This window comes from Nyctibius grandis, chromosome 3 (assembly GCF_013368605.1).
Source record: "Nyctibius grandis isolate bNycGra1 chromosome 3, bNycGra1.pri, whole genome shotgun sequence".
Classification (NCBI taxonomy): domain Eukaryota; kingdom Metazoa; phylum Chordata; class Aves; order Nyctibiiformes; family Nyctibiidae; genus Nyctibius; species Nyctibius grandis.
In genome coordinates, this window is record NC_090660.1 from 99265043 (window position 1) to 99290536 (window position 25494).

At 45.3% G+C, this 25494-nt stretch overlaps 1 protein-coding gene across 4 annotated transcripts in view; it reads right to left on the reverse strand.

Moving 5' to 3' along the window:
• Window positions 1-25494, reverse strand: part of PLEKHF2 (pleckstrin homology and FYVE domain containing 2) — a 56922-nt gene that overhangs the window by 17279 nt on the left and 14149 nt on the right. Inside the window, exon 1 of one of the 4 annotated variants that reach the window (XR_011047814.1) lies at window positions 13773-13881. The exons of 1 other annotated variant lie outside the window; for it this stretch is intronic. Coding sequence is in view for 1 of the 3 variants with exons in the window: in XM_068396265.1 (XP_068252366.1) it covers window positions 16849-17598 (750 nt within the window). In the remaining 2 variants the exon portion in view is untranslated. Of the gene's footprint in view, window positions 1-13694; window positions 13882-15273; window positions 17613-25494 lie in introns of those variants that run through there. 2 more of the 4 variants (XR_011047813.1, XM_068396265.1) reach the window with 2 other exon arrangements.

The following is a 25494-nucleotide window of genomic DNA, read 5'->3' on the forward strand; positions in this document are numbered from 1 at the left end:
CCAAGTAGTGACAGGATGAGGGGGAACAGTTTTAAACTGAAAGAGAATAGATATAGATTAGATATTAGGAAGAAATTCTTTACTGTGAGGGTGGTGAGACACTGGAACAGGTTGCCCAGAGAGGTTGTGGCTGCCCCCTCCCTGGCAGCGTTCAAGGCCAGGTTGGATGAGGCTTTGAGCAACCTGGTCTAGAGGAAAGGTGCCCCTGCCTGTGGCAGGGGGGTTGGAACTAGATGATCTTTAAGGTCTCTTCCAACCCAAACCATTCTATGATTCTATGATTAAAACTATCAGTTAATAACAGCTAATAGGAGAAGAAAGAAAATTGCGTTTGGTGGTCCCAGTCGAGGCCATATCAAGACCTGATCAGTGGTGGCTCCCGAGCCAGCGATACCCTGGGGTTGCTAGCAGCGTCATGGAAAGCTGCAGTGGGTTTGCTTTGGGTCTGGCTGTGTCACTGCACAGCAGCACCATCCCTGCCCCACGAAGTACTGGAGCATCCCTGTCCTACCCCTCCACTCACAGCAGCCAACTGCGCTTCAGGCCTTGATATCGAGCTGCCAGGCTGAGGGAAAAGCAGTTCAGCCAGGAGCAGGAGGCATTGCAAGATCCTCAGGTTAGGTCTGGCTCTCCTTCCCTGCAGGAACAGTCTCATCAATGCCAAGTGCTTCTGGCTGTTGTAAGATAAAAGCAAGTCCTGGTCCACCCACTTTTGCTCACCGTTGATGATGCACCACCCACACAGTGATGGCAAATCTTGTGGGTGTCCGGCCACAGGCTCAAAATCAAAAAAGCCTCGTGGCTGAACAGCCCCAGCAGTGAGCCCGACCCTCCCCATGTGCAGTCGCATGACGAGCCACCAGCGCCAGCGGGCAGCACGTGGGGACTGTCCCAGAGGAGCTGCTGCTTGCAGCAGTGCCGGTTCCTCGCTCTCCAGCATTTCAGAAGACGTTCTGTGAAAGAACGTGTTACTTTTTGGATCCAGGCTACTTTTACTCAGTCAATACTCCTTGTGACTTCAGGAAGATTGCAAACAGGCAGAGGATTGCTGGGGCATTACAACACACGTGCAGCTTTGCCTTGTAAAAGGACAGCCGCACCATGGCCTCAAGCAGTTATTTCGCTTGATATCTCCCTACTCAAAACCCAGGTGAGCAGCTGTGCAAAACAGACTGCGGACACTCCGGGGGGTGCTGCGAGTTTATTAGGTATTTAGCCAGGCACCAGTTGCCCTTGATCAGTGATCCGTCACCTAACAATGAGGCTAAGTCAGGCCTGGATGTTCGAAATTACATTGTGATTCCCTACATGCTTTGTGATGTCATCAGAAAATGTCTTGATTTTTTTAAAAAAATGCAAAAGCAAACCACAAACAGGACTGGTATGCCTTAAAGTGGGTGGGGGTGGTTTATCACACACTAATGCAGACTCAGATTCTTTCTCCAAGATGCAGCCAACTTCATGTTAGTTATACTTGGGCATCTCTCCGCTTTCCCAGGCACAGGTCTCATCTAAAGTCCAATTTTCTCCGTTAGCAGCACAGGGCAAGGCGAGGGCCAGCCCTGTGCTGAGGGGGGAGAAGAGGTGTTTTATAGTCTGAAAGGCTACAGAAACCAAAAGCATTGTGCATTTTCTACCACACTATCCTCATTTTCTGCTGTAAACTCTGGAGGGTCCTCACCCCTGCAACCTCTTCTGCACGCCAAGTCCTTGCAACAGATAGCTTGCTTGGCCAAACAACTAATCAGCACTTTATCCCTGCAGGTAACAGCACGAAGGTAATCCTGCTCCTCTCTGCATCTGCTCACCTCTCCAGCACCCTCCATCCTCCACAGTTGGGCTGTGCCTATTAGCAGCTCTGTGCCCACAGCAGCCCCATTGCCCAGCTATCTCCCTCTCCCCATCACCCTGACCAGCAAAGGGCTGGTTGCTAGCAGCAGCTCCTGGCCCAAGGATGGCCAGACACTGGCACACACCCCAAAATCATGTATGATGAAGGGCTAAAAAACACCTGTTTTACCTTAGCAGAGGGGGTGCCTGTTGGGGTGATGGAGCAGGCAGGGTGATGCGGGGTGCAAGGAGCCACATCTGAGCTGCCGGCTGCCCGCGTGGTTACAAGAAGAGCTGGAAAGTGCATGTTCTTACTGGTTTTTAAATAGAAAAGTCAGACCCCAGAAAATTTCTGTTTCAGTCAGGATGTTTAAGTGTTTTTTAAGCTGTCTGAAGGGAAAAGGGCTGCTCAAAGTAGGGATTTTGGCCTTTCATAGAATCACAGCATAGCTGGGGTTGGAAAGGACCTCTGGAGATCATCTAGTCCAAACCCCTGCCAAAGCAGGTTCACCTAGAGCATGTTGCACAGGGTCGCGTCCAGGCAGGTTTTGAATATATCCAGAGAAGGAGACTCCACAACGTCCCTGGGCAGCCTGTCCCAGTGCTCTGTCACCCTCAAAGTAAAGAAGTTTTTCCTCATATTCAGATGGAACTTCCCATGTTTCAGTTTGTGCCCATTGCCCCTTGTCCTGTCTCTGGGCACCACTGAGAAAAGTCTGGCCCCATCCCCTTGACACCCACCCCTAAGGTATTTGTAAGTGTTGGTAAGATCCCCCCCTCAGTCTTCTCCAGGCTAAACAGACCCAGCTCACTCAGCCTCTCCTCATAAGAGAGACGATCCAGTCCTCTGATCATCTTTGTAGCCCTCCTCTGGACTCTCTCCAGTAGTTCCTTATCTTTCTTGAACTGGGGAGCCCAGAACTTCACACAGTACTCCAGGTGTGGCCTCACTAGGGCAGTGTAGAGGGGGAGGATAACTTCCCTCCAGCTGCTGGCCACACTCTTCCTAATGCACCCCAGGATACCATTGGCCTTCCTGGCCCCAAGGGCACATTGTTGGCTCAACCTGATACGAGCCGTGCTGGTGCTGGGGTCTGCCCAAGGTGCATGAAGGGATCAGCAGGGAAAGGAGATGCACTCACGCTTGGGCAGACCCTCACACCAGGCAGCGCCCAGAGCAGCAGGCCCACAGCCAGTCCCCAAACACCAAACAGGGACAGGGGCTCATGGGATCCAGCCCTGGGTGCTGCCAGGGGACACCACGCTGTGCCCAAGCACCAGCAGTCAGGGCAGAGAGAAGCAGTGCTGGCAGGCAGGAACAGGGCAGGGACTGTGTTGGCACCATTACTAATTTTTACATTATCACTTTCTACAAAACTGCGGCTTTGTTTCCTCCTGCCCAGGGAGAGACCACCCCGCCAACAGAAATGTCCAGCAGCACCAGAGTCATCCCAGACCAGACTAACCACATCTCAAATCTTGGTTTTTGGTTTTTTTTTTTTTTTACCCATTTTACCTTCTTGTTCTCTAATCTGTCTTCCCTTCCTCTTCCTTATCTCACTTCCAGGCCTTTCTCTCCCTTTTTTGCCTTTGCAGCCCCTTCCCTGGCTGTCCTCCCCCCCTCTTTAGCAGCATTGTGGAGAAAACCATCACCCCTAAACATGGCTGCTGCTACTCAGCAGTGCAGATGATGGCCCCACGTGCCCCCCCGTAACTCTTACCTTGCAGGCTCAGCAGCTCTATTGCAGGCTCATAGCTCTTCCCTGTCTGCATCCGAGTGGGCAGCAGCTGAAGAAACTTTCTGGACCTAGGCAGGAGCCCAGGCGGTGCCTCCAGCAGCCATCACACCACCAGCAGCCACCCAAGAGGGGGATGCTGGGTTTACCCAGGCCAGTCCCAGCCCTCCACTGCCAGAACTTCAGCAATGAGAGATGCTCTTAAATTATTAAGCGAGAGGCCTGCCTTGCTTAAAGAGTTTGTACTTTTAAGCCATTAAGCCCTTTGCCATGGAGGCCAAGGGCAGGGATTGACCCCAGGAAGAGAACCAGAGGCAAGGAGAGCAGAGACGTGCCCAAGGTGGCAGGATCAGGCTTTGGAAAGGGCTTTAAAGCCATTAGCTACACCATAGCTTCACTAGAAAAGACACCAAAGCTGCCAAATAAAAGAGAAGATAAAAAGCAGGAGCAGGGTAGCACCTTGCATGGAGCTGCCACCTCTCAAGAATTCAAAAATCACAAGTCAATGCTTAAAAAGCAAGAATTTACATATAACACACTTGGGCTCCTTATTTTTCCTTCAGACTGGAAGCCTTTAGGGTTTCAGTTTTCCTCTCAAACCACTTACTGCATAATGAAACCTGACATTTCGATGTACTTCATGTTACTCCAGGGAGGTGGAGCTTTAGAAAATCACCAAATATATCAAGAGCCGGCAGCACCGCTTTCGTTGCCCTTTGCAGCCGTCTGCGATGCTAATAGCCAGCAAGATGGTTCCTCCACAGTGGGCTGCTGGAGCAAAGTCCTGACTTCTCTGCTGAAGGGAAAAGCTGTGCAGTGGCACCAATCCAAAAGAAATTACAGCAAAACGTGAGAGGGGCAGAAACTGGTTGGGAAGGAAATTAATGACCAGCCACGTAGCGCTGCCAGAAGTCTCCGTACACATGGCCTCCAGCCTGCCTTCTCCGAGGGCTCTTCTCAGTCTTGGTTTCTCATCCAGTTTGTGTTTTGACACTCAGAGGTATGGTTTTAGCCAGGTCTTCTGAGGAAAGCAAGCCTTCTCTCTTACACCGCACACCCGTGTGCCTAAACAGTGTTTGAACCTGCTCACCATATTTTAACATAATTTGATAAGGGGAAAAAAAAAAAGTAGAAGCCTGTGGAAGCCTTGTGAAGACAGAGATAGTGAGTAAAGATCTTGCTGTCACCCTCATGGCCAGACAGGCTGATAAATGAAGCTGGCTTGCAGCAGGCATCAGGGCATCCCGCGGCAGAGCGCACCCCCGGAAACTCATCCCTCCTGGCTCACACAGCTGCCTGTTTACAGCACGTCTGTAAAACTCTTGCTATGGACAGTTCCAGTGTTTTAGAAACACATGCAGCATCTCTCTCATCCTACGTGGCAACAGCTTCACGTTACGAATGGTGGCTCTGGCACTACATGTCAGTACACGGGTACCAGGGGGGCTGAAGGGTTCAATGGAGAAAGGCCCCGGAGGATACGGTGCCTCCGCATGATGATCAGCAGAGGCCCTTTGGTCCACGGAAAGCACGGCCTAAGTGAGGTTAAGGCAATGAGGAGGTTTCTGTGCATGCAGCACGGTCTCCCTGTGATGTTCTCCACATTTAGGTGCCTACTCGGTTTGTATCATGAGCCTCCTATCTGATTTCCTTCCACGATAAGGCTTTTAATAACTAACTGCATACACAACAAAGTAAATATTCAATCATCTCAGAGCTAGATTGCGGATCAAGTATCTTCAGATCTTTCTTCTTTCCCTTTTTAAAAAAAAGAACCAAACCTACACATGCAGCCTGTAGGGGAAAAGATTGCTCGCTTCGCACTTGCCTCAGCTCATCAGATAAATGAGCAACTACCAGTTTTGTACTTTGCAAAAAACAGACGAGGAAGCTGCTCCGCGGTAACGTGATGGTGAAGAGCCGGGTGCCTGCCCAAGCCTGGCTCCTCTCCTGCGCTTGCTCTTTAGCTCTGTCCTCCAACCCGGCGCGCTGGTGTGCCAGCACGGGCTGCCTGAGCTGTCTCTGGCTGGGAGAGGAGGTGGGTGGCATCTCCTGTGTCCTTCCCCACCGAGTGGCAGGGCTGCATTCATACAGACTCAGACTAAAGAAAAACTCTAGCGAGACTGTGGCTACAAAGCCCAGGCTCAAAACAGAGGGAGGAAAGAGGGAACAGGAGACACAAAAGCAACTGGCAGCAAAGCTTTCCTCCTTGCCCTCAGCTTATAGGCAAACAGCAGAAACTGGCTGCCTTTCCCTTCCCCTCCATACCTTTCTTGCTTTCCACCACAGCATGCCAGGAGAGCAGCAATTTCCTTTCTCAGGTGCTCCTCTGTGAACCCCTCGGGAAGCAGCCTCCATTTTCACATCAGATGCAAGCGTTCCCTTATCTGCATTTGCTCCCTGGGTTGGAAGAGCTGCCCTCCCTTGCAGCTGCAAGGAGTTTCATGCCTCTGCCTCAGCGGAGCACATCATAGAAGCAGAGGCATTGCACAGGCCCCGCCTTAGCACAAGGAGAGGACAGAAAACGGCCATAGCCCAGCCACCGAGGAGCTCCCCGCTTCGCAGCCGCTGACCACAGCAGCTCCTGCAGCCCTCGCTGCCCCATGGTGTTCTTAAGACAAGCTGCATTGGAAACCTATTAAGCACAGCTCAAACTATTGACATTATAAGCCAGCGTGCAGGGGAAAGGGAGATCAATGGTGTCTTTGACAGGATGAATGAATCTGGGTAGAGCAGGGGACTGACTTAAAGAATTGGGGGAGGGTTTCTGAATGCATGGAAGTTTCCTTGAAGGCTGCATCACAAGCTGCACTGTGAACTAGGCTCCACTCGACGCCAATCACGCCCCTGGATACAGCCCATGCTCAGCCCAGGGACACGGCTGCTGCCGAGCAGGCGGCTGAACCAGGCAGATGTCGTCTGGGGTCAGGCAGGCTCTGACGCAGCTGGGATTTAGACTGTTTAGAGCTTTGCAGAGCATAAGCTGCACCTTACACCCACCTTCTAAAAAAGCCCCAGGAGTCATAGCAGCCAGTGCAGCCACAGCCTGGGAAACCCTCTCCTTCCCCCCATGGCCTCTGCAACTCCCAGCACAAGCAGTTACACAAATTACAAGAGGAAAATCCCATCTACAGCATTACTTTATAATTTAACCTTGGTTCAGCTACCCCCATGCCATTACATGCGAAACATGCACGTCAATCTGCTTTGACTTCTCCATGCATCAAGACAGCCCCGGTTGCAGCCCTGAGGAGGACTTGGGGGTGATGGCTGACGAGAAGCTCAACATGAGCTGGCAATGTGCGCTTGCAGCCCAGAAGGCCAACCGTATCCTGGGCTGCATCAAAAGTAGCGTGGCCAGCAGGTCGAGGGAGGTGATTCTGCCCCTTTACTCCTCTCTCCTGAGAGCCCACCTGGAGTAGTGCATTCAGCTCTGGGGCCCCCAACATAAGAAGGACATGGAGCTGTTGGAACGAGTCCAGAGGAGGGCCATGAAGATGATCAGAGGGCTGGAGCACCGCTCCTGTGAAGACAGGCTGAGAGAACTGGGGCTGTTGAGCCTGGAGAAGAGAAGGCTCCGGGCAGACCTTATAGCAGCCTTCCAGTACCTGAAGGGGGCCTACAGGAAAGCTGGAGAGGGGCTTTTTACAAGGGTATGTAGTGATAGGATTTAAGGAGGGGGGATGGTTTTAAACTGAAAGAGGGTAGATTTAGATTAGATCTTATGAAGACATTTTTTCCTGTGAGGGTGGTGAGACACTGTAACAGGTTGCCCGGAGAAGTTGTGGCTGCCCCCTCCCTGGCAGTGTTTAAGGCCAGGTTGGATGGGGCTTTGAGCAACCTGGTCTAGTGGAAAGGTATCTCTGCCTATGGCAGGGGTGTTGGAACTAGATGATCTTTAAGGTTCCTTCCAACCCAAACCTTTCTGTGATTCTGAGTTGTTTCTCTGTGACTCATCTCCCCTTCTCCTTTATCTGCCCTTTTTTCTTCCAAATCTTTTAGAGAAGGCAGGTCTAGGCATTTATACGAAGTGAAGCAACAAAGGAGCCCTTATCTCAGCGGGGATGCAGGGCTGTTTCTGTAACAGCCAGGGTGTTGCCTCGCAGAGGCGTTACAGCCCAGGGGGAGAAGCACCGCTCCCTGCTCCCCCAGCTGCACACCAGCCTCCCTGCCCATGAGCTGGGTGACACCTGCACCGGGACACGCTTCTCCAGGGCAGACACAGAGTCCTTAGCACCAAGGCAAATGGCCATCCCGGTTTGCTCCGTGGTTCCTTGCTCCGAGCACCACATCCTCCCCCCAGTTTCCAGATGGTCGGAAGCGCAGCAGCATTGGAAGCCACACCGGGGGGTTACAGTTACCGCACCAGGCATAATACTCCCCTGCCTGCATTAAACTGCTTTGGGCACTAAGGACAAACACATTCAGGTGAGGAAAGTCCTCTTCCCACTACCATAAGCTATCATAGTACTAACACCCACAGACACCCTATTTTGATCATAGGCAGACCCACAGGTGGGGCACGATGAACCAGGGGCCGTGTGTCATCTGGGACACAACCATCCCAAACGCAGCAGGCTACGCCAAGACGTTTAGCGCGTGAACTCCGGGCTGGAGCAAATCAAGTCATCGCACTATGCTGGCAAGGCCAAACTGAACCGATACCAGCACTTCTGCTAGAAAACACGGAAGTATTTAAGAGGTTGGATAATAGTTCTCCCACCTAGAAAGAAACATGGTATGGGTGAGAATGCATGGTAGAGCAAAGGGATGGCAACAGGGGGAGGGAAACGTCCTTGTGTGAAAAACCTGGGTACAAACAAAGAAAATACCAGCAACTTTTGGAATCTCTTCCTCTATCTTTCCAAAACCATAACAATTTAAGCTTTCTCTTTCTCTCGTTTTTCTTCTGGGGAGAGGGAGACATGACAACACAGGGGGGATCAACAAAACTGAAATAAAGATGTTACCAGAAGTTTATAGATGTAAAGCAGCACTATATGATCCAACTCACATGAGGCAGAAATATGCCCTTGCAGCAAAGGTCGCTAACAGTATCCCCAGCTGCATTAGAAGGAGTGTTGCCAGCAGGTAGAGGGGAGGTGATCCTTCCCCTCTACTACTCAGCACTGGTGAGGCCACACCTGGAGTACTGGGTTCAGTTCTGGGCTCCCCAGTACAAGAAAGATATGGACATACTGGAGAGAGTCCACCAAAGGGCCACCAGGATGATTAAGGGACTGGAGCATCTCTCCTACAGGGAAAGGCTGAGAGAGCTGGGACTGTTCAGCCTGGAGAAGAGAAGGCTCAGGGGAGACCTCATCAATGTGTGTAAATACCTGAAGGGAGTATGCAAAGAGGATGGAGCCAGGCTCTTTTCATATGATGCCCAGTGACAAGACCAGAGGCAATGGGCACACACTGAGACACAGGAGGTTCCCTCTGAACATCAAGAAACATTTTTTCCACTGTGAAGGTGACCAAGCACTGGCACAGGCTGCCCAGGGAGGTTGTGGAGTCTCCATCCTTGGAGATATTCAAAAGCCACCTGGACATGTTCCTGGGCAACCAGCTCTAGGTGGCCCTGCTTGAGCAGGGGGTTGGACCAGATGACCTCCAGAGATCCTGCCAACCTCAGCCATCCTGCGACTTCGCATGAGCAGCAAGCAGCCACTGTCTTCCTTCCCCTCCCAGTTTACACAAGTACAGCAAGACCAGGAGAACAGCTCACAGATTTTTCTACAGCCAAGGAGTCGGGTCAGTCCTGGCCTTGCACCACTGGTCTGAACGCCCACAGGACAGAGGAGCAGAAAGGGACCTTGTGTGGCACTGTTGGTCCCTCACTACTGCAGGCAACCACGTTACATACGTTCTGTGGACCAACAAGCTCCCTTTGAACCCTGCTTAGGTTGCCACTGCATGCTGTAACGAATAGCATCAGCCTCAAAAATGGCAAGGGCAGAAGCTGGCCTCAGGCACTAGCCACCTGTACGCCAGGCACCGACGCTTGCACAAGCAGGAGGACAACTACATGCACCTCTGATGCTCTTCTGACACAACTGAAACAGCCTCTTAACGCAGGTACCGCCAAAGAGCGCTGGATCCAAGACAGAAACTGCAGATAAAGCTTCTCAAGCAGCAGCTTCAGCACCAGGTGTTCACTGCCGAGCCCCACCTACTCGACCAAAGCCAGGCGACACACACAAGACATGCTGACGCTTGCTGCTCAAGTAGCTTGCAGTCTCTGTACTCGCTCTACTAACCAACTGCAAACCTCACCCGAACCTGTCTGTACCCCGGGGTGATCCTCCCCACACCCCCTCACCACCTCTGAGCTACCCAGCCAGCTCAGGTGGGGTTTGCAGAGGCACAGCTAGGCAGCAAAAGAGCTCCCAGCATTTTTGAAGAGCTGCTGCATAGCAGCCAACAGCGCTGGGCACGCCGTTCCAGGGCAGACTGGCACGGGGCATTTCAGACAAGGCATGGTTCCTTCCCCATGTGTGGTTTTGGGACCCATCTCCAAAACTACACCAAAGGAGCCTCCAGCGTTTGCAGCCACTAAGGATCACACATTGCACTTTTCAGCATTAATTTGTACATGCTGACCAGTGACAGCAGTAACTGTTTTTCATTCCCAAATTGTTCTTGTCCCTTGGAACAAAGGGTGACAAGGGACCATGTTAGCATCATACTCATCTGCTGCTCAAGACCTGCCATCATCCCCTGTAAGCCCAAAACCACTGGCTTCCACTACACTGTACATGGGGGCTGCTTTGTTTTGGGCATGAGCAGAACTGCACTGCACTCGTTTGAATCATGCTAAACATTTCCTGCAACAAGGAAAATGGGTTTATTCACAAAAAGAAGATTTCTTCTTGGACTACCACATTTAGCTTCTATTAAGGGAGGTAATAAACCCTTTTCATTACATGCACTACAAACACTAGGATGCAAGTATCCAAGCAGAGAGTAACTTTCCTCTACTTCCACAGATCTCATATAAGAGGAACTATATCCATCACTAAAAGCCAAAAGATAATTCTATTCAAAATGGGCTTTTTCATGCGTTCCTCCTCTCATACACTACTGTTTCAGTGCTGTTAAAAACATTACTCAACTCTCTTGTTTAAAAGCCAGGTTGGTCCTTCCAACCTTTAAGACTCCTTTTACTCAAAATGCCAAATTATATATAATAGCGGACAGGTCAGATGCACACAATGAGTAATACTATTACAGACTTTCTTTTTTTTTTTTTTTTCTCTTATTTTTTTTTTTTTTTTTTTAAAAATTAACTTTAGCTTAAGAAGAAAAGCCTCAGAGCAGACTACAGGCCCTCTAAGGCCCATTCTGACCGAAGCTGGTTGCCCTTCCTTCTGCATCTGGCAGTGAGCTCCACGGCACCTTCACAGAATCACAGAATCGTTAAGGGTTGGAAGGGACCTCTGGAGATCATCTAGTCCAACCCCCTGCCAAAGCAGGTTCACCTAGAGCATGTTGTACAGGGTTGCGTCCAGGCAGGTTTTGAGTATCTCCAGAGAATGAGACTCCACAGCCTCCCTGGGCAGCCTGTTCCAGTGCTCTGCCACCCTCAAAGTAAAGAAGTTCCTCCTCATATTCAGATGGAACTTCCCATGTTTCAGCTTGTGCCCATTGCCCTTTGCCCTGTCACTGGGCACCACTGAGAAGAGTCTGGTCCCCTCCTCTTGACACCCACCCCACCCACTTTGCATGCTCACGATAGACTGAGAGGCCAGGTCTTTCCTTTTAGACAAAGTTAATTTACTAGCATGCTTGTTTTCTAAGTGTAGCAATTAGCTCTGTTGTCTTCCTTATTCCCAGCACACACGTACACATCCCACAACCCATCGTAACACCACAGCAGCGCTCACATCATCCCTGTCAGATAGGAGAGGCAGGCTCAGCCCTCGGTTATTCATCTTATCTTCCAGGGTAATACTCTGATAAGGCAAGTATGAAGCAAGCCAGGTGGGGAAGGAAGGAAATGACTCAACCTGTATATTTATATATACAGAAGCAAGTGTCCCAGCTCATTTTGGACCTGCCATTCTGAAGAGACAGCACAGACCTGGACTGGGGCAAACAGGTACCAGAAGGAACCGTCTGCCATTTCAAGCAGACCGAGCAGGTCCCCTTCCTTCACTGCTACTCAGCAGTCTCTTGAGAAAGCTGTCTTTATGCAAACCCATTAAAAGCTCAGGGGTTAGAAGTGCTCAACAGCAGCACCAGGCTCCATAAAAAGCAGCCAGCAAAGCCCTAACTCTTACTACAACACAGATTACAATTAAATTTGCATACAGACAACAGCTTTTGGAGAGTAAAATCTAAATAGGAAGTCTAGCCAGAAGCTAAAATGAATTGCTAGCAAGCCACTCACACCTATAACAGGGCTGGCCACATCTACTTTTCATCAGCAAAGACAACTATGTAAGAAAGGTCAACGGATGCTCTTGAAGATCCGACTGTTGAAGATTTAAGCCCTTGAACTCATTAGCATTATGCCTCACAACACCTGAACAAAATGAGCTCTTGCTTTCTGCCCGAACACTACTTGGCTGGCAGTATCACCTTGTGTAAAAGGATTTCTAAAGAAGGTTTCTTTTAGGTACGTTCTTACCATTTAATCCAGTTACCCTCTGTGTAACCGAGAATGACCCAGAACAGGGAGGGTGGAATCAGGTCTCTTTGCATCACCTTAGGTTTTGCTGCTGCTGTTACTTGGTAGCTTTTTATGCTTGCAGAAATTAACCTGAGACAGAGTTTCTTAAAATACTAGATACAAGTAACTGCAAGTTTTATAAATGTAAAAATTTACCCCAACATAAAATTATTCCATAACAACAGTTTGGTGCACTAAGTGACCCTGAAATGCCTCCTGCTCCTCAGCAGATTATTTCACTGTCAATTCAATCAATTTACATTGTTAGTTTTTATCCTAAACGTGTCCAAGTGCAGTTGAAGTGTTTTGATTTTTACTCTGGGTACAGGTAGTATTTCACAGAAAATTAGAAAGTCATTTAGAAAGCAACGAATCTCTGCTCTGCAGACTGAGGTTCAGATTTCCTATTCCTGATTGAGCTTAAGAATATTTGCAGATACACGCAGTACAGTAGAGCTGTCTATCACTGTACAGCAGACCCATCCTCGCTGTGCTGCACTCCCCGGCTGCTCCAAACTCGATCACAGCAAGGGAACAGAGCAGAGATTCTTCACGGCAAGAGCACCAGCTACCCAAAATGAGTCACAAGAGTCAGCGCTGGCAAGAGAGCGGCTGCAGGCACAAACAAGTAGCTCAGATTTCATCAAATGAAAGGCAGTAAACAGCCAGAAGAGTTTCTAATATTTTCTACAATAATTTGCTACTGGGAAGGGGGGAAATCAGTACTCCGACTCTTTTCCAGCTGTATCTGCTAAAAGAACCGGGCATTCTTCTATCAGTTCAGGGAAATTACAGGAAAATACAAAAATCAAAATAATATGATCCATAATCTGCTTCCACTTAAACACTAACCAGCAACGATGATAACCACTGTTTCATCTGCATTAAGAGATTAGCTAAAGCGTATCCCCCAGGGGGAAAGCCCCACATGTAAAATACAAGGTTTCTGCATGTCATTTTCATAATCTGCCTGTTAGTGAAGAGACCTTAAAAGCCCCGCTGCAAACTCAACACTCATTAATCCACTTGCCCATTTTGTTAAACTTTATTTTAAACTGAGTAACAGCGCTTGACCCTCACAGATTACTCATTAGCTACAGGAAGTTCAGCTGCATCAAACCTGAAAGGAAAAGAGTCTAATTCATCTTAAGATAACAACAGCAGTTTAGGTGCAGAGGCTAAAATTAGCAGGCTTCAATTAAAACCTTCAGAAGAGAGACCTTTCCCTTTCCTTTAATACTTCCAGCAAACAAATGGTAAAGTACCGTCAAAGAGTGTGCAAAATGTGAACTTAGCTAAAGCAAGTAAGTACTTATTTCTCCAATATAGCATCTCCTACAAAGCAGAAGCCGACTGCAGAGCCTTGCAAGAGAGACAGCTCAGGCTCAAAAAAAAGAGCGGGTTAAGTCTACCACAAACAAGAAAAGTACATAAAATATACAGAGACTGACCATATTTAATCAGTATTTCAAGATCTTAAGAGTGTAGAAGCTTCAGGAAAAGTACTAAGTTACTCTCCAGTTTGATACCTTGAGAAGTCTCGTCCCCAGTGGTGTTTGGAGGTGGCCCAGAGCCAAGACGTGCAGTGCTGGGGCTGGGCTGCTCAGCACCCTGCTGCACCTGGGGCTTCCTCCAGCCTCTTCCAGTGGCTCAACTGAAATGAGTTCAACAAAAGCCAAACTTTGCAACACGCTTGGTCACCCTTGTTTTAAACAGTTATTCAAATGCATTAAGTTGCTTCTAAATCCATAACTACATTTATTTCCAATTGTCTTAAATCTCCTTCTCTATGCTTATACTCCCAGTTTATTAATCCCTCCTGACAGTGAATAAACTTGCTGAAATACTCGTCAAGATAAAAAAGAGCTGCCCTATTTTCTGTCACCCTTGAGGGCCCACACTTAAAGAAAATTAAACACATAGGCTTGAAGCTACACCATATATTTGTAAATAAAATAATTTGACAGAACAAGATTACAAAGTACAAAACAAGCCCTTTCAGGAATTTGTAAGTACAAGAGAAGCAGATGTCAAGTCCACTTTGTAAAGTTTTAAACAAATACCACTGAAGGATAGGAGTATTACCATAAAACACTTTTTTTTTTGTTTAACGCTTTCTCAAAAAGCTTGGCCCATATACATCCATTTCAGATGAAAAATTCCACACACACACGTTGGTTTGGTTACAGCTTCAGGGGTCAGTGCGGCACAGTGCAAGTTTCATTCACAGATAAAAAGATATTTGAAGTAGGTGCAAGAACATTCTGCAAAATACAGGATGTGATCAAACTCTTGGTAACCCTCTTTCCACCCCCTAAAAAGTGCTGAAAAGTAAGCACAATGTACAGAAACACAGGGAGAAGTACATAAGGAGACAGACTCTCTAACAAGACAAGTTAATATTTGATAGCTTAAGAAAGAGGAAACAATTGCACCAGGAAGAAAATGATTGTTAGTCATTAGAAAGTATGTACAAGGAAGGTTTGTACTTTCATTCTGTAGAAAAACTGAAGCTGACAAGTCTCCATTCCTGAAATATTGAGTAAGAGAGGTACAAAAAATAAGCACTATTAACTGAAAGTGCCTTCTCAGAACAGTCCATTTTCCCCTGCTGCAGGTCACCATTCCCTCACATTTCAAGGAATAAGTGTATGTAACTACTTATTTCAGCTAGTCTTTCAGTATATACAATTCTTTATTGCTTATCTGGCAATTTTACAGAATCTTCCTGGTCCCTAGTCTCCATCAGAAACCGTCTTCCCCTTTTTATGTTTATTTCAAAGTAGATCCAATACTCTTCAGTGCTTTTTAAAAACTTATTTTTAGAAATAGCCCAAGCTAAAAATATTAATGTAATTTTCACCTGAAGCAATGTCTTGCGGACTATTAATGTAGAGTGCCTCCCTAAAGACCTTAAGTGCATCTTTAGCTACCTGAAATCTCACGGAGGGCTACAGCTTTGAAGTGCTCTGCTAATTTTTATAAAAAAAATTATGACTGACATTTACAGCATACAGAATGGGAGACTAGTGCAATATGCAGCATTGTTTATTCAATAAATATTTAACCCAATTATTGCCAACCAAGGCAAACAGTGCAGAAATTGTCACTTAAAGAAGATACAAAAGTTTTAAATTTTTTTTTTTTTTTTTTTTTTTTGCATAAAGTCAGTTGCTACTATATTCATACAACTATTTCAAAGAGGTTTTTCTCCTTCAAAATTGACACTACCATTATAAAAATATAGAAACATAGTATTTGGGGGTTTAACGTGTCTTTGCAAGTCTAACTTTTACATTTATATGGGAATATGACACTTCTGTATTCAAGAATTTATTACAAATAAAAACGAATACTATGGTAGAGACATTTTCTGCACTGACGATTTCATTACAGTTTTCAAATACATCTTTCTTGGTCCTGGGTAGACATTTAGAATGAAATAACTTGCATCTCACATTTATCCTGAGGTCAGCTGTGTAAAAAGGAAAGCCAATTTTATAAGGATACTTGCATGCTTCTTGTTCAAAATATGAGGTTATTTTTAAACAAGCCAATAAAACTTCTGGAGGGAGAAAAAAAAAACAACCCTCTCACCAATGTGTTAAGAAACAATTTAGTATAATTTTGGGGAATTATTTCCAAAAATATATAGGTTATCACATCCAAATGCTATATCACCCAACTAAAATTTCAGTATGCATTTACCAAATTTGAAACTTAGAAACTGTTCTGAAAACATATAAATCCCCGTGAAGAGTCACCCTAAGCTTCTCATCTCAAGATCCCAACCCGCAATGCAGCTCCTGCAAGGAGAACCCCGCTGAAGCCTGTTGGAGTCTGCAGAGTCTTCGGGTCTGCCTGCACAGGTGAGGACATGAGATTCAGGTCTCCGTCACCCACCACGGGGTACAGTTATGACCTTGTCAAAGCTCCACTTTGAACACAGCAGTTATTTTCAATAGCACCAACAATCTCTCAGATACCAGCATCAGGCAAACACAGACAACATAGAATAAGTTTGTTTCTTCCTGAATCAGCACAATTGGTACAAGGCACTGCTTGGCACAGGAAGTCATAAATAAGAGCAAAACAAGACAATTTCCAAGTTTTGTGACATTTAAGTTTGTAAGTTCTGTCACATTCCAACTTATTATATACCATGGTTAGAAAAACAAGATGGTCTAAGGGATTAACCAAAAACATCACCGTTCCATCCATGCTTACAGTTTTCCTCCCCATATCCAAAAAAAACCCCACATAACAACATACCAATATGAAGCATTAGGAAGTATGGGTTGTTAAATTAAGAAAGTACATTTTATTCTCCAATCTCCCACAGAAGTCTAACCTAGACACAACTCAAGTATAAGAAGTTGGAAAATAGTCTGATAACATTTGCAACGGTCTATCCCTGCAGAGGAGTGAAAAAACTATTGTCTAGAGAATTCATAGATTGAGGCACATCGCAATTGAAGATATTCAGGCATATTTCATGGCTAGAACAGGATTTTTCTGAGGAACCTCACTACAGACTTCCCCAAAAGCAGCTCCATACGGTTTGAAACACAAATTGCAACACATGGAAAAAAAAACATTTGGTCCTTAATCACTACTGTCTTCATCATCATCATCATCAGATACATCATTTAAAGATGACTTAGGTGACTGGCTGTAGGAGTCTGATCTAGCAGACTGACAAGCAGTCATCTCCCCAGTAGAAAGAAGATCATAGCAGAAGTCGCAAATTCGCACAGGCTTGGAAGACTGGCTCGGGAGAAGAAACCTCTTCTCAGAGCAAGGCCCACACACCACGAAGCCGCACTTGCGACAGTGGTGACGACGGTTGACGGGTGTAAATTTTGCTTTCTGACAGCGCATGCATACAGTGGCTTCTGAGTCTGGTACCCAGACAGCTGCATGTTCATTGCTAGGAGTCTTCCCGCTTTTGGAAAGCAAATCAGAAACACACTTATTTATGTGGTTCATCCACTCAGACTTCTCTGTAGCGGTGGCAGCGTAAACCGCAAAAGACTTTGTTGGTGTCTTGATAAGCCACCCGTTCCGTAAGTCTCCCTCATCCTGGATGGAATCAATAGTGACATTTTCCAGCGGGATTATGTGCTGTTTATTGTATTTCTTCTTCTGGATGACAATGTTACCGTAAACAAGAATGTCATTGAATAGGAAGAACTGCCTCGCTTTGGGCTTCTTCCTACACAGCTTTGTTAGTACCCCCTCTCCGATCAGAACACGACCAGGAATAGTCAGAGGTTGACCAGCTGCTCCAAAGCAGTTTTCCACTATACTTATTCTTCTAGTATTTGCCTCACTGTTTGCCAAGCGATCCACCATCTTTCACAAGTATCCTAAAATTAGAAAAAAAAAAGTTTGTTGTTAGAACAGCACTGATTCAACAGCAGCCTTCCCCAAGGAAGGTACCAACCCCACATTTCTTAAAATATCTAACAGAACCGGCTGGCTCAGAGGCACTGACTTGGGCTAGATTTAAATAAGTATTAACACCTAAGAATTTTTAGTAACCAATTAGTCTTTTCTTCAAAAGCAAAAACGTTCCATCCAGCTGACAGCTATCTTTATCACACAGACAGCACCTACCGCATTGCTCTTGAGAGTCTCCGGCAACAGACTAGGAGGCTTCCCCTCCAGTAAGGGTACTGCATCCTGCTCATATTTCTCTGTCTATCCTCCTGCACCTACTCTCTGGATGACAAAATAAAGTATCATGCATCATTCCAAATTCTAACACTGACAGAAACATCACCTTAACTGAGCAGCTTGCAGACCCAGGTTAGTGTTAACATAACAAACAAAAAATGATGTAATTGATGTTCACACAGGAAACCACCATAGCCAAGTTCAGTATTGCTCTTTTTTCAGTACGTAAACCTTCAATCATGGGCCAAAACTCTGAATCTACCTACTAGAAACATTTTACAGGCCACAGCTTGCAACCCCCCCCGGCACCTGCTTTCATGGCAAACTCTTCAGCCAGGAGCAGCAAGCAAATCATGGCTGGTGACCCATCGCCTGCTTGCTGCTGCCTTCTTTCTGCCATGGCCCCCCAGTCCCTCCCTCCTTGCCTACTTGAACTACATCTGCATCCATCACAATCAGGTGACGTACACAGGCAGACCAGCACAGAGGACAAGCCACGCAGCTCGCAACTGCTCCCGAGGAAGACTAAGTGACCTGCACCAGCTGAAAGTTTAGGCAAGAAGGCTTTATACTTCAGGAAGTGCTGATGAACTAAAGAGTACATTTGTTCTAATTACAGACTAAAACCACCCTCATCCTTCCCCAAGTAGCAAGTAAGATTTTTCTCTTGTAAGGGTAAGATTCTTAAGGCATCCAATGAGGAACTGAAAATAAGAAGCCACACCAGTGATTCATACCTCAGCAAACCACTCTTTTGCCTATCTTTTACCCTAGAACTTCCCAGGCAGAAGTCAGGCAAAGGAAACTCCTGCCACTCTGATCCAGATCCACTCCCCCCAAGCTTCTCCGGAGGACAGCCATGAACCTGAACCGTGTGCTTGACAGAGCAGTGAGACAGCTGGCAGAGGTGAGTACTAAGGACAGACCTGTCTCTCAGCACACAGAAGACGGGTCTCCTGTGCCTTCCTTTCCAGCTACCGCAGGGCTAATGACACCCTTTGGTACAACCACTGCTTTGAAAGGGTCTGAAGGAGAGCAGAGTAGCAAATACTCAGTGCCTACTACCTGTGTTTCCCAACACGATCCCAGTTTGGGAAGTCCTCTACATTCACCTACCTCTTCTTTTAGATCTACCTTGCCTGCCATCAATACAGCATCAGCCTATAACTGAGATGAAACTGGGCTGAAACAAGGCTCAGACTTGATGCTGCTCAGACTCTCGCTCTGCCATAACCTGATCCAGTCAATCTTCTTCCTATAAATCAAAGCCCAGATACTTTCTTACAAAATAGGAATGAAACTTCTTGACAGAAATTTGGTGGCAGAGAAACCTCTTATTAGGCCTCATCTAAATAAGTATGTTACCTGTGATTACAGAAATCTACATGCCCAATGCTGTGTGATTAAAAAATAACTTACAAGTTTCTGCTTTGAGAGAGTAATTAGTTCCACACTAAAACAGTCTGACAAGTGGCTTGCTCAGATATAACTAAACTGACCTTTTTTTAAGCTCTGCACACAACATCATCTTGTATCAAAGTCTGACACTGAAGACAGAAGAATCTATTAAAGATACTACTCAGCACTTCTTTTGAATTTTCTTTATGTGCCTTACAGCATTAGTTACAATATGTGAGTACTGTGTTAACCGGTTTTACAGTTAGTGAAATTACAAAGCCACCAAATCTGAAGTTACTTTGATCTGCAGAAAGTCAAGACAAAACACAAACTGACTTATAAAGGGGTTTCAAGAGATTTCATTGTGCTGCATCATGGCACACAAACAAGTACACTTATGCTATTTCCACCAGGTATCAGTCAAACCTTAAAAAAAAAAAAAAAAAAAAAAAGGCTGACCTCCATTACCCTGTCCAGTGTCTCCCCATTTGATCAGTTAGAAAGTATTTTCTTAATAGTAAGCATAAGTCATCTTTGCTGCAAAACAAACATTTCTTTTTGTTCTTCAATTGGAATAACCATCACTACCTTCTTTATTAAGCTTTCTGAGGACTGAAATGCACATCACTTATCTTTAGAGAGAAAACTGGGAGTCAGAGTGGAAGGAAAAAAAAACCCGTACAAAAAAATTCCCTGTTATTTCCATCTCCTTCACTAGTTCTACTTTCTGAACCATTACTCTTGTCAAGGTTCTCGAAGCTTTGTCCATGATTCCCTTTAAGAGATGCCCACAAGTGGGCACCCTAAATCGTTCTGCGACACCAAACTTAGCAAAAATTGGTATCGCCACAGAAGGAAACCAAGCAGAACCGTATCAGCTATCTGCCCCCCCCCTGCTCCACTGTGCCATTACAAAAGCTACATAGTGAATTAGATCAGGGCTGATGAAGTTGAGAACAAACCAGAGAGTTTTAGGGCTCGGGCTGGTAGCTGCAGCGGAGTGAGATGATGGAGGGATGGGAAGGGAGGTGCTTAGACAGTTCCCTGCACAGAAAGTACATTGGCTTAAACTGATCACTAAACAGAAGTATTACAGTATTTTTTTTCTACTAGAGAACAGCAGAAGACTCAAATTACATCAATACAATTAATTTTTTTTAATGCTATGACTATACAGGCATATCCAAAATATACCTTTCAATAGACACCTTATTTCTTTCAAGCATTCCAAGCACCAATATTAACTCATACACATGGGGACACACACTACCCATCCTTTACATGTTTTACTCAGCATTAAGATCTAGCCACCTTTTTTTTTCCTCCTTTTTTTTTTTTTTTTTTTAAAATATACACCTTCCACCTACCTACTATCACATGGCAAGGAGGCACAACACTGGCACTTGGGAGCAAGTTTTTCAGGTAAGTGACTGGCTTCACTTTTACTACAGCCTTGTCTAACACAGAGGTACCACTCCACAGAAATGCTGTTGGCTTGTCCCAGCTGTTCTCTCTCTATCTACCAAGGAGACAGTACTAAGGAGGGAGTGCAAAAGATAAACTCGAAACTTTTTGATGTGTATTTGCTGTGGTCCTAGGCTCAAAAATCACATTCATGTGCCTGATTGCCAAAGCCCAGGATCTGGAATGAGGGTTAATTGCCATTAACTGCCAAATAACCATTCCCATCTAACAACATACTAGCAAGAAACAGCCTTTGCAAGTGCCAACGCTGAACCAACAGCCGCTTTGGGCTGAGAAAGCAAGGAGTCAAGTCACAGGGTCAGTCTAAAGTTATTTAGTAATCCCATGTTCCCTGTGAAGCGGTGAAGGAAATCAGTCAGCAGAGCGCAAAGGGGACAGACCAGATGAATACACTTTTCTGCAGGTACAAATCAATAGGCACTACTTCTAAACTTACAGTTTTATATTAATTACCTGCAAATTACAAGAAGTTAAATGCTTTTGTTAGTCCACAAGGGGGAACACCTGCCCCCCCTCCCCCCCCCCAAAAAAAAAAAAAAACCACAATCATACTGATGAGTTTTAGTAAAGCAAGCTCTTGGTGTGAAACTACAGTGACCTGTAGGAAGCACCCACTGCTCCACAGCTCCAACTCAGCGCTCTCTGCACTCACTGCCAATAAACAGCCAAGTCGGTTCAAGGTCACCACAAAAGCTTTCAAAATACAAGCCGCTGAGAGGAGAAAACGGGGAGAAAAGGCTAAAGGTTTTAATTAACTGTTCTCTAGGACGACCTAAGAGAAAACAACTCTAAGCAGGATCATTTAATAATCGTCATGGCTTGAAACCAAGACGCATGACTCCAGAACTTGTGCTGAAGACTGTACTTTCAGCTTGTTGTGAAAATAACAACTTATTGGACTTAAAGCAAGAATTTGGGGCAAGTAAAGAACTATTAAGACAGACAAGATAATTGCATCTCTTCTAGATTGAAACTTTTGTCTGTAACCTTCAACAAATTCTCACCTACCAGTTAAGGCAGTAAAAGCCACAGACTGCTAATGGATTATTCCACCTTTCCAGGGCATGAATAGTATTTTCCTCACACTAATAGTCCAGGCTTTTTAGAATAAGCGCTCTGACATTTTTCTCATAAGTTTTTAGAAAACTGAAAATCCATCTGAAATCCTATGCACACTCACTCACCTTCACTAGCCTCTTCTGAGAGAGGAAGTAAGTTCAGAAACGGATAATGAGAAGCTACCTGGAAAGTATCATTATTACAAATAATAATGAAACGTGGAAAAAATACCAGGAATACAAAACAAAACAGGAATACAAAAGAGCTAAAAATTAGAAGAGTTGCACCTCTTCTTCGCATGAGCACAAATACCACGGAGACATTAAAATACTGTCTGGACACACAAAAGAACTTTTAACCCCAAGATGTCACACTCCAAAAGCTATGCAAGATTATTGATTACTAGTCTTGAAATTACAACAATCTTTTCTTAAAGTGTATCCAGACACATTGCAAAAAAAATAACAGATCATACCCTGGAACTGGGTGGCAATATCCTCCTCTCTGCCAGCTAAAACTTTCTTCTGAAGTCTCTGCTGTTGGCCACTATGAGAAGCAGCTACTGGATTACTGCCCTCAGGATCCAGGATCTCAAGATCTAATCAAACAAAGCAATTCCCGAGAGACGTGCACATTGCTGAAAACATGCCCCAAATCTTCCACAAAGCAAGTGAGGAATAAATCAGAACCAGGGGCTCCAAAATGACAGGCTAGACAGCTCCACTTAAGAGGAGAGTGGGAGCATCTTATACATAGTGTCAGTTTATGGATGCTATGAAGTAAAAACCCTCAAACCTGTTGTTCAGACTTCTATCACATTGACTCCAGTTTCAGAGTTTTTGCATAGAAACTCCCAAAGTTCCCATGCTCTTATGCAAGGAGAACTCCATTTGTCTATAAGGACAATCAGTCCATCACATCAGATTCATTTTCTGTGTCCAGACTGCAATGTAATACAAGCTGCTAGTCAAAACATCGCAAAAATAAACAGATCCTCTTGGAAGAAAAGTTAGCTACATAGACCTGCACCATGAGCAGGGTTTAACAGCCTTTCTCAACTCTCAAAATACTTCAATACCTTCAGTTTGTCCTCCTCACACACAGGCTCTCAGTCAGCCCATTTCACCATCAAGATGCTGGGCAAAGGCTTTCATCTCTAGCATAATATGCTATTTAAAGGTGACAAAATATTTCATGACACAGAAAGCCCCAACTCCTCTACCATATGCAGAACTGTCTTTGACACCAAGTTATTTTTAGTTTTACTCACAAGAAGCTTCTACAGAAATAACAATTCTGTTATCAAGATACCAAGATCTTGTTGCTCCCATTTCACTCCAGTTTTACATTTGTATCCTGTTCGTGAGAACAGTCATCTTCAAAGTGAGCAAACGTAGATGTTACTGAAACCTCTGAAGAGCTAACAAGTTACCCACTTACCTAAAACACAACCTGCGTTGAGGAAGTAACATATTTACTACAGTTATTAACATTCCAGACTACTGCAGCAGGAAAATAATTCTGTTAGGGTTGCTGTGCACTGACAAGTCACTTCCCACATAATTGTTTCTTTCTGCCACTGTAGCCTGGTGTCCAAACTGATGTTCTCTCAGGACTCAATGCTTCTACAGGTCTTATTTAAAACAGGAGAATGTTTATTTTACACGCTAGCTTTGCTCTGGAGTACAGGCTAAACTGCAGAAAAGAACAGCTGTAGCTGAAGACAGTCAGAAATCTAAAAAGAAAGCAACCCTGACTGACATAACTCCACTTAATTCAACACTGCCAGAAAAGTCTCCTGCTATAACATGAGCACTGTAGCAGCTGGCATGGTCACCACAGAGCAGAACCATAGATAACACAAAGGTGCTGGGTGGGAGAAATGAGATTTAAAAAGCTACTATGGTGTACTGATACAGACTGCATACAGCTCAGCACAAAAACATTTCCTCACCCCAGCTCAGTGCGTGCTACCATCACAAGCAGCACTCCCTTCAGACTGCAGGACAGGCACAAAAGGTATGCAGGAGCAGGACACAACCTGAATTCCCAAGTTTCTTCAGCAATACAGCAGAACCGGCAGTGCTCCACTACTTTCTGGCCTGGGCAGGAATAAGTCTTGTCCAGTACACAGTCCCTGCTAACAGGCATTAATTATTAAGCATCTAATTTTTAGCATTATTTTTCTTCAACACTCCTTCAAGGGAGCAAAATGCTACTGGCCTTGCCATAATTGCCTGTTCACCTATCGTCATCTTTACAATTAGCAATTACACTGTTAACAATTACATTTAACACACTGGATTAATACAAACCAGGCAATCTAGACTTCTCAGAGCCATGGTATCAGGACACAGGCAGCTCATCCTTTACTACATACATTCACAGTTGAGGTAACAGCTTTAAAGAAAAAAGAGTGTACTTCAGCTGCCTGAAAAAGTACAAGAGTTTAAAACTAACCACACAGATGCCCATCCAGTCCTAAAGCAGCAGCAGATCCTGGATGTTTCCAAGCCAGATTCAGTAACACAAGTCCAATAAAAAAATGTCACTAACCACAGCATCTGATCACACCATTAGAACAGACGGAATGAGATCTAGATATTGTTGCAGTGAAGCAAACAGAGAGACTAGAAAAGAGAAGACTTGGAGGAATACAAAAGGAATAGAATAAAGAAAGGAAAGGCAGAAATAGCAGATCTAAATGAAAGCACATTATACCTTGCCACCCAATAAACTTCTAAATAATTATCCAGTTGTCATAGAGACCCCCTTGTTCTCACACCTGCACTTGCACATACAGACAACATCAGTGACTATGTTCCATCACGTCCAAACTAAACCATTTTCCTTCTTGCCTAAGGGTAACATATGCTTCATAATAAAAGTTTCTGTTTAGAGTTACTTAATAAAAGGCAAAAGTCAAAAGGTTTTATCATGTCTGACTCCACAACTCAGAGGCTCTGATAAGAGATTTCAAATAGAACTGAATCTTGTTTTATTACACTTAATCACAAAAGTTAAACATACATGAAAAGTACAGAAGATCAATAAAACTTTTACAAGACACAAACAAGTAATCTGTAAACCTAAGACAGACACAGACTATCTGCAGACTAGATATCTAATGTGCATTAAATGACTGGTTGGTAAGATGACTCATGTTTTGGATCTACATAGGAAAATACCACACTCTCCTTAAAAATTGTTCATCAGGCAGAATCAGTCATTTCACAGAATCACAGAATCACAGAATGTTAGGGATTGGAAGGGACCTCGAAAGATCATCTAGTCCAATCCCCCTGCCGGGGCAGGATTGCCTAGACCATATCACACAGGAACGCGTCCAGGCGGGTTTTGAATGTCTCCAGAGAAGGAGACTCCACAACCTCTCTGGGCAGCCTGTTCCAGTGTTCAGTCACCCTCACCATAAAGAAGTTTTTCCTCAAATTTAAGTGGAACCTCCTGTGCTCCAGCTTGCACCCGTTGCCCCTTGTCCTGTCAAGGGATGTCACTGAGAAGAGCCTGGCTCCATCCTCTTGACACTTGCCCTTTACATATTTATAAACATTAATGAGGTCACCCCTCAGTCTCCTCTTCTCTAAACTAAAGAGACCCAGCTCCCTCAGC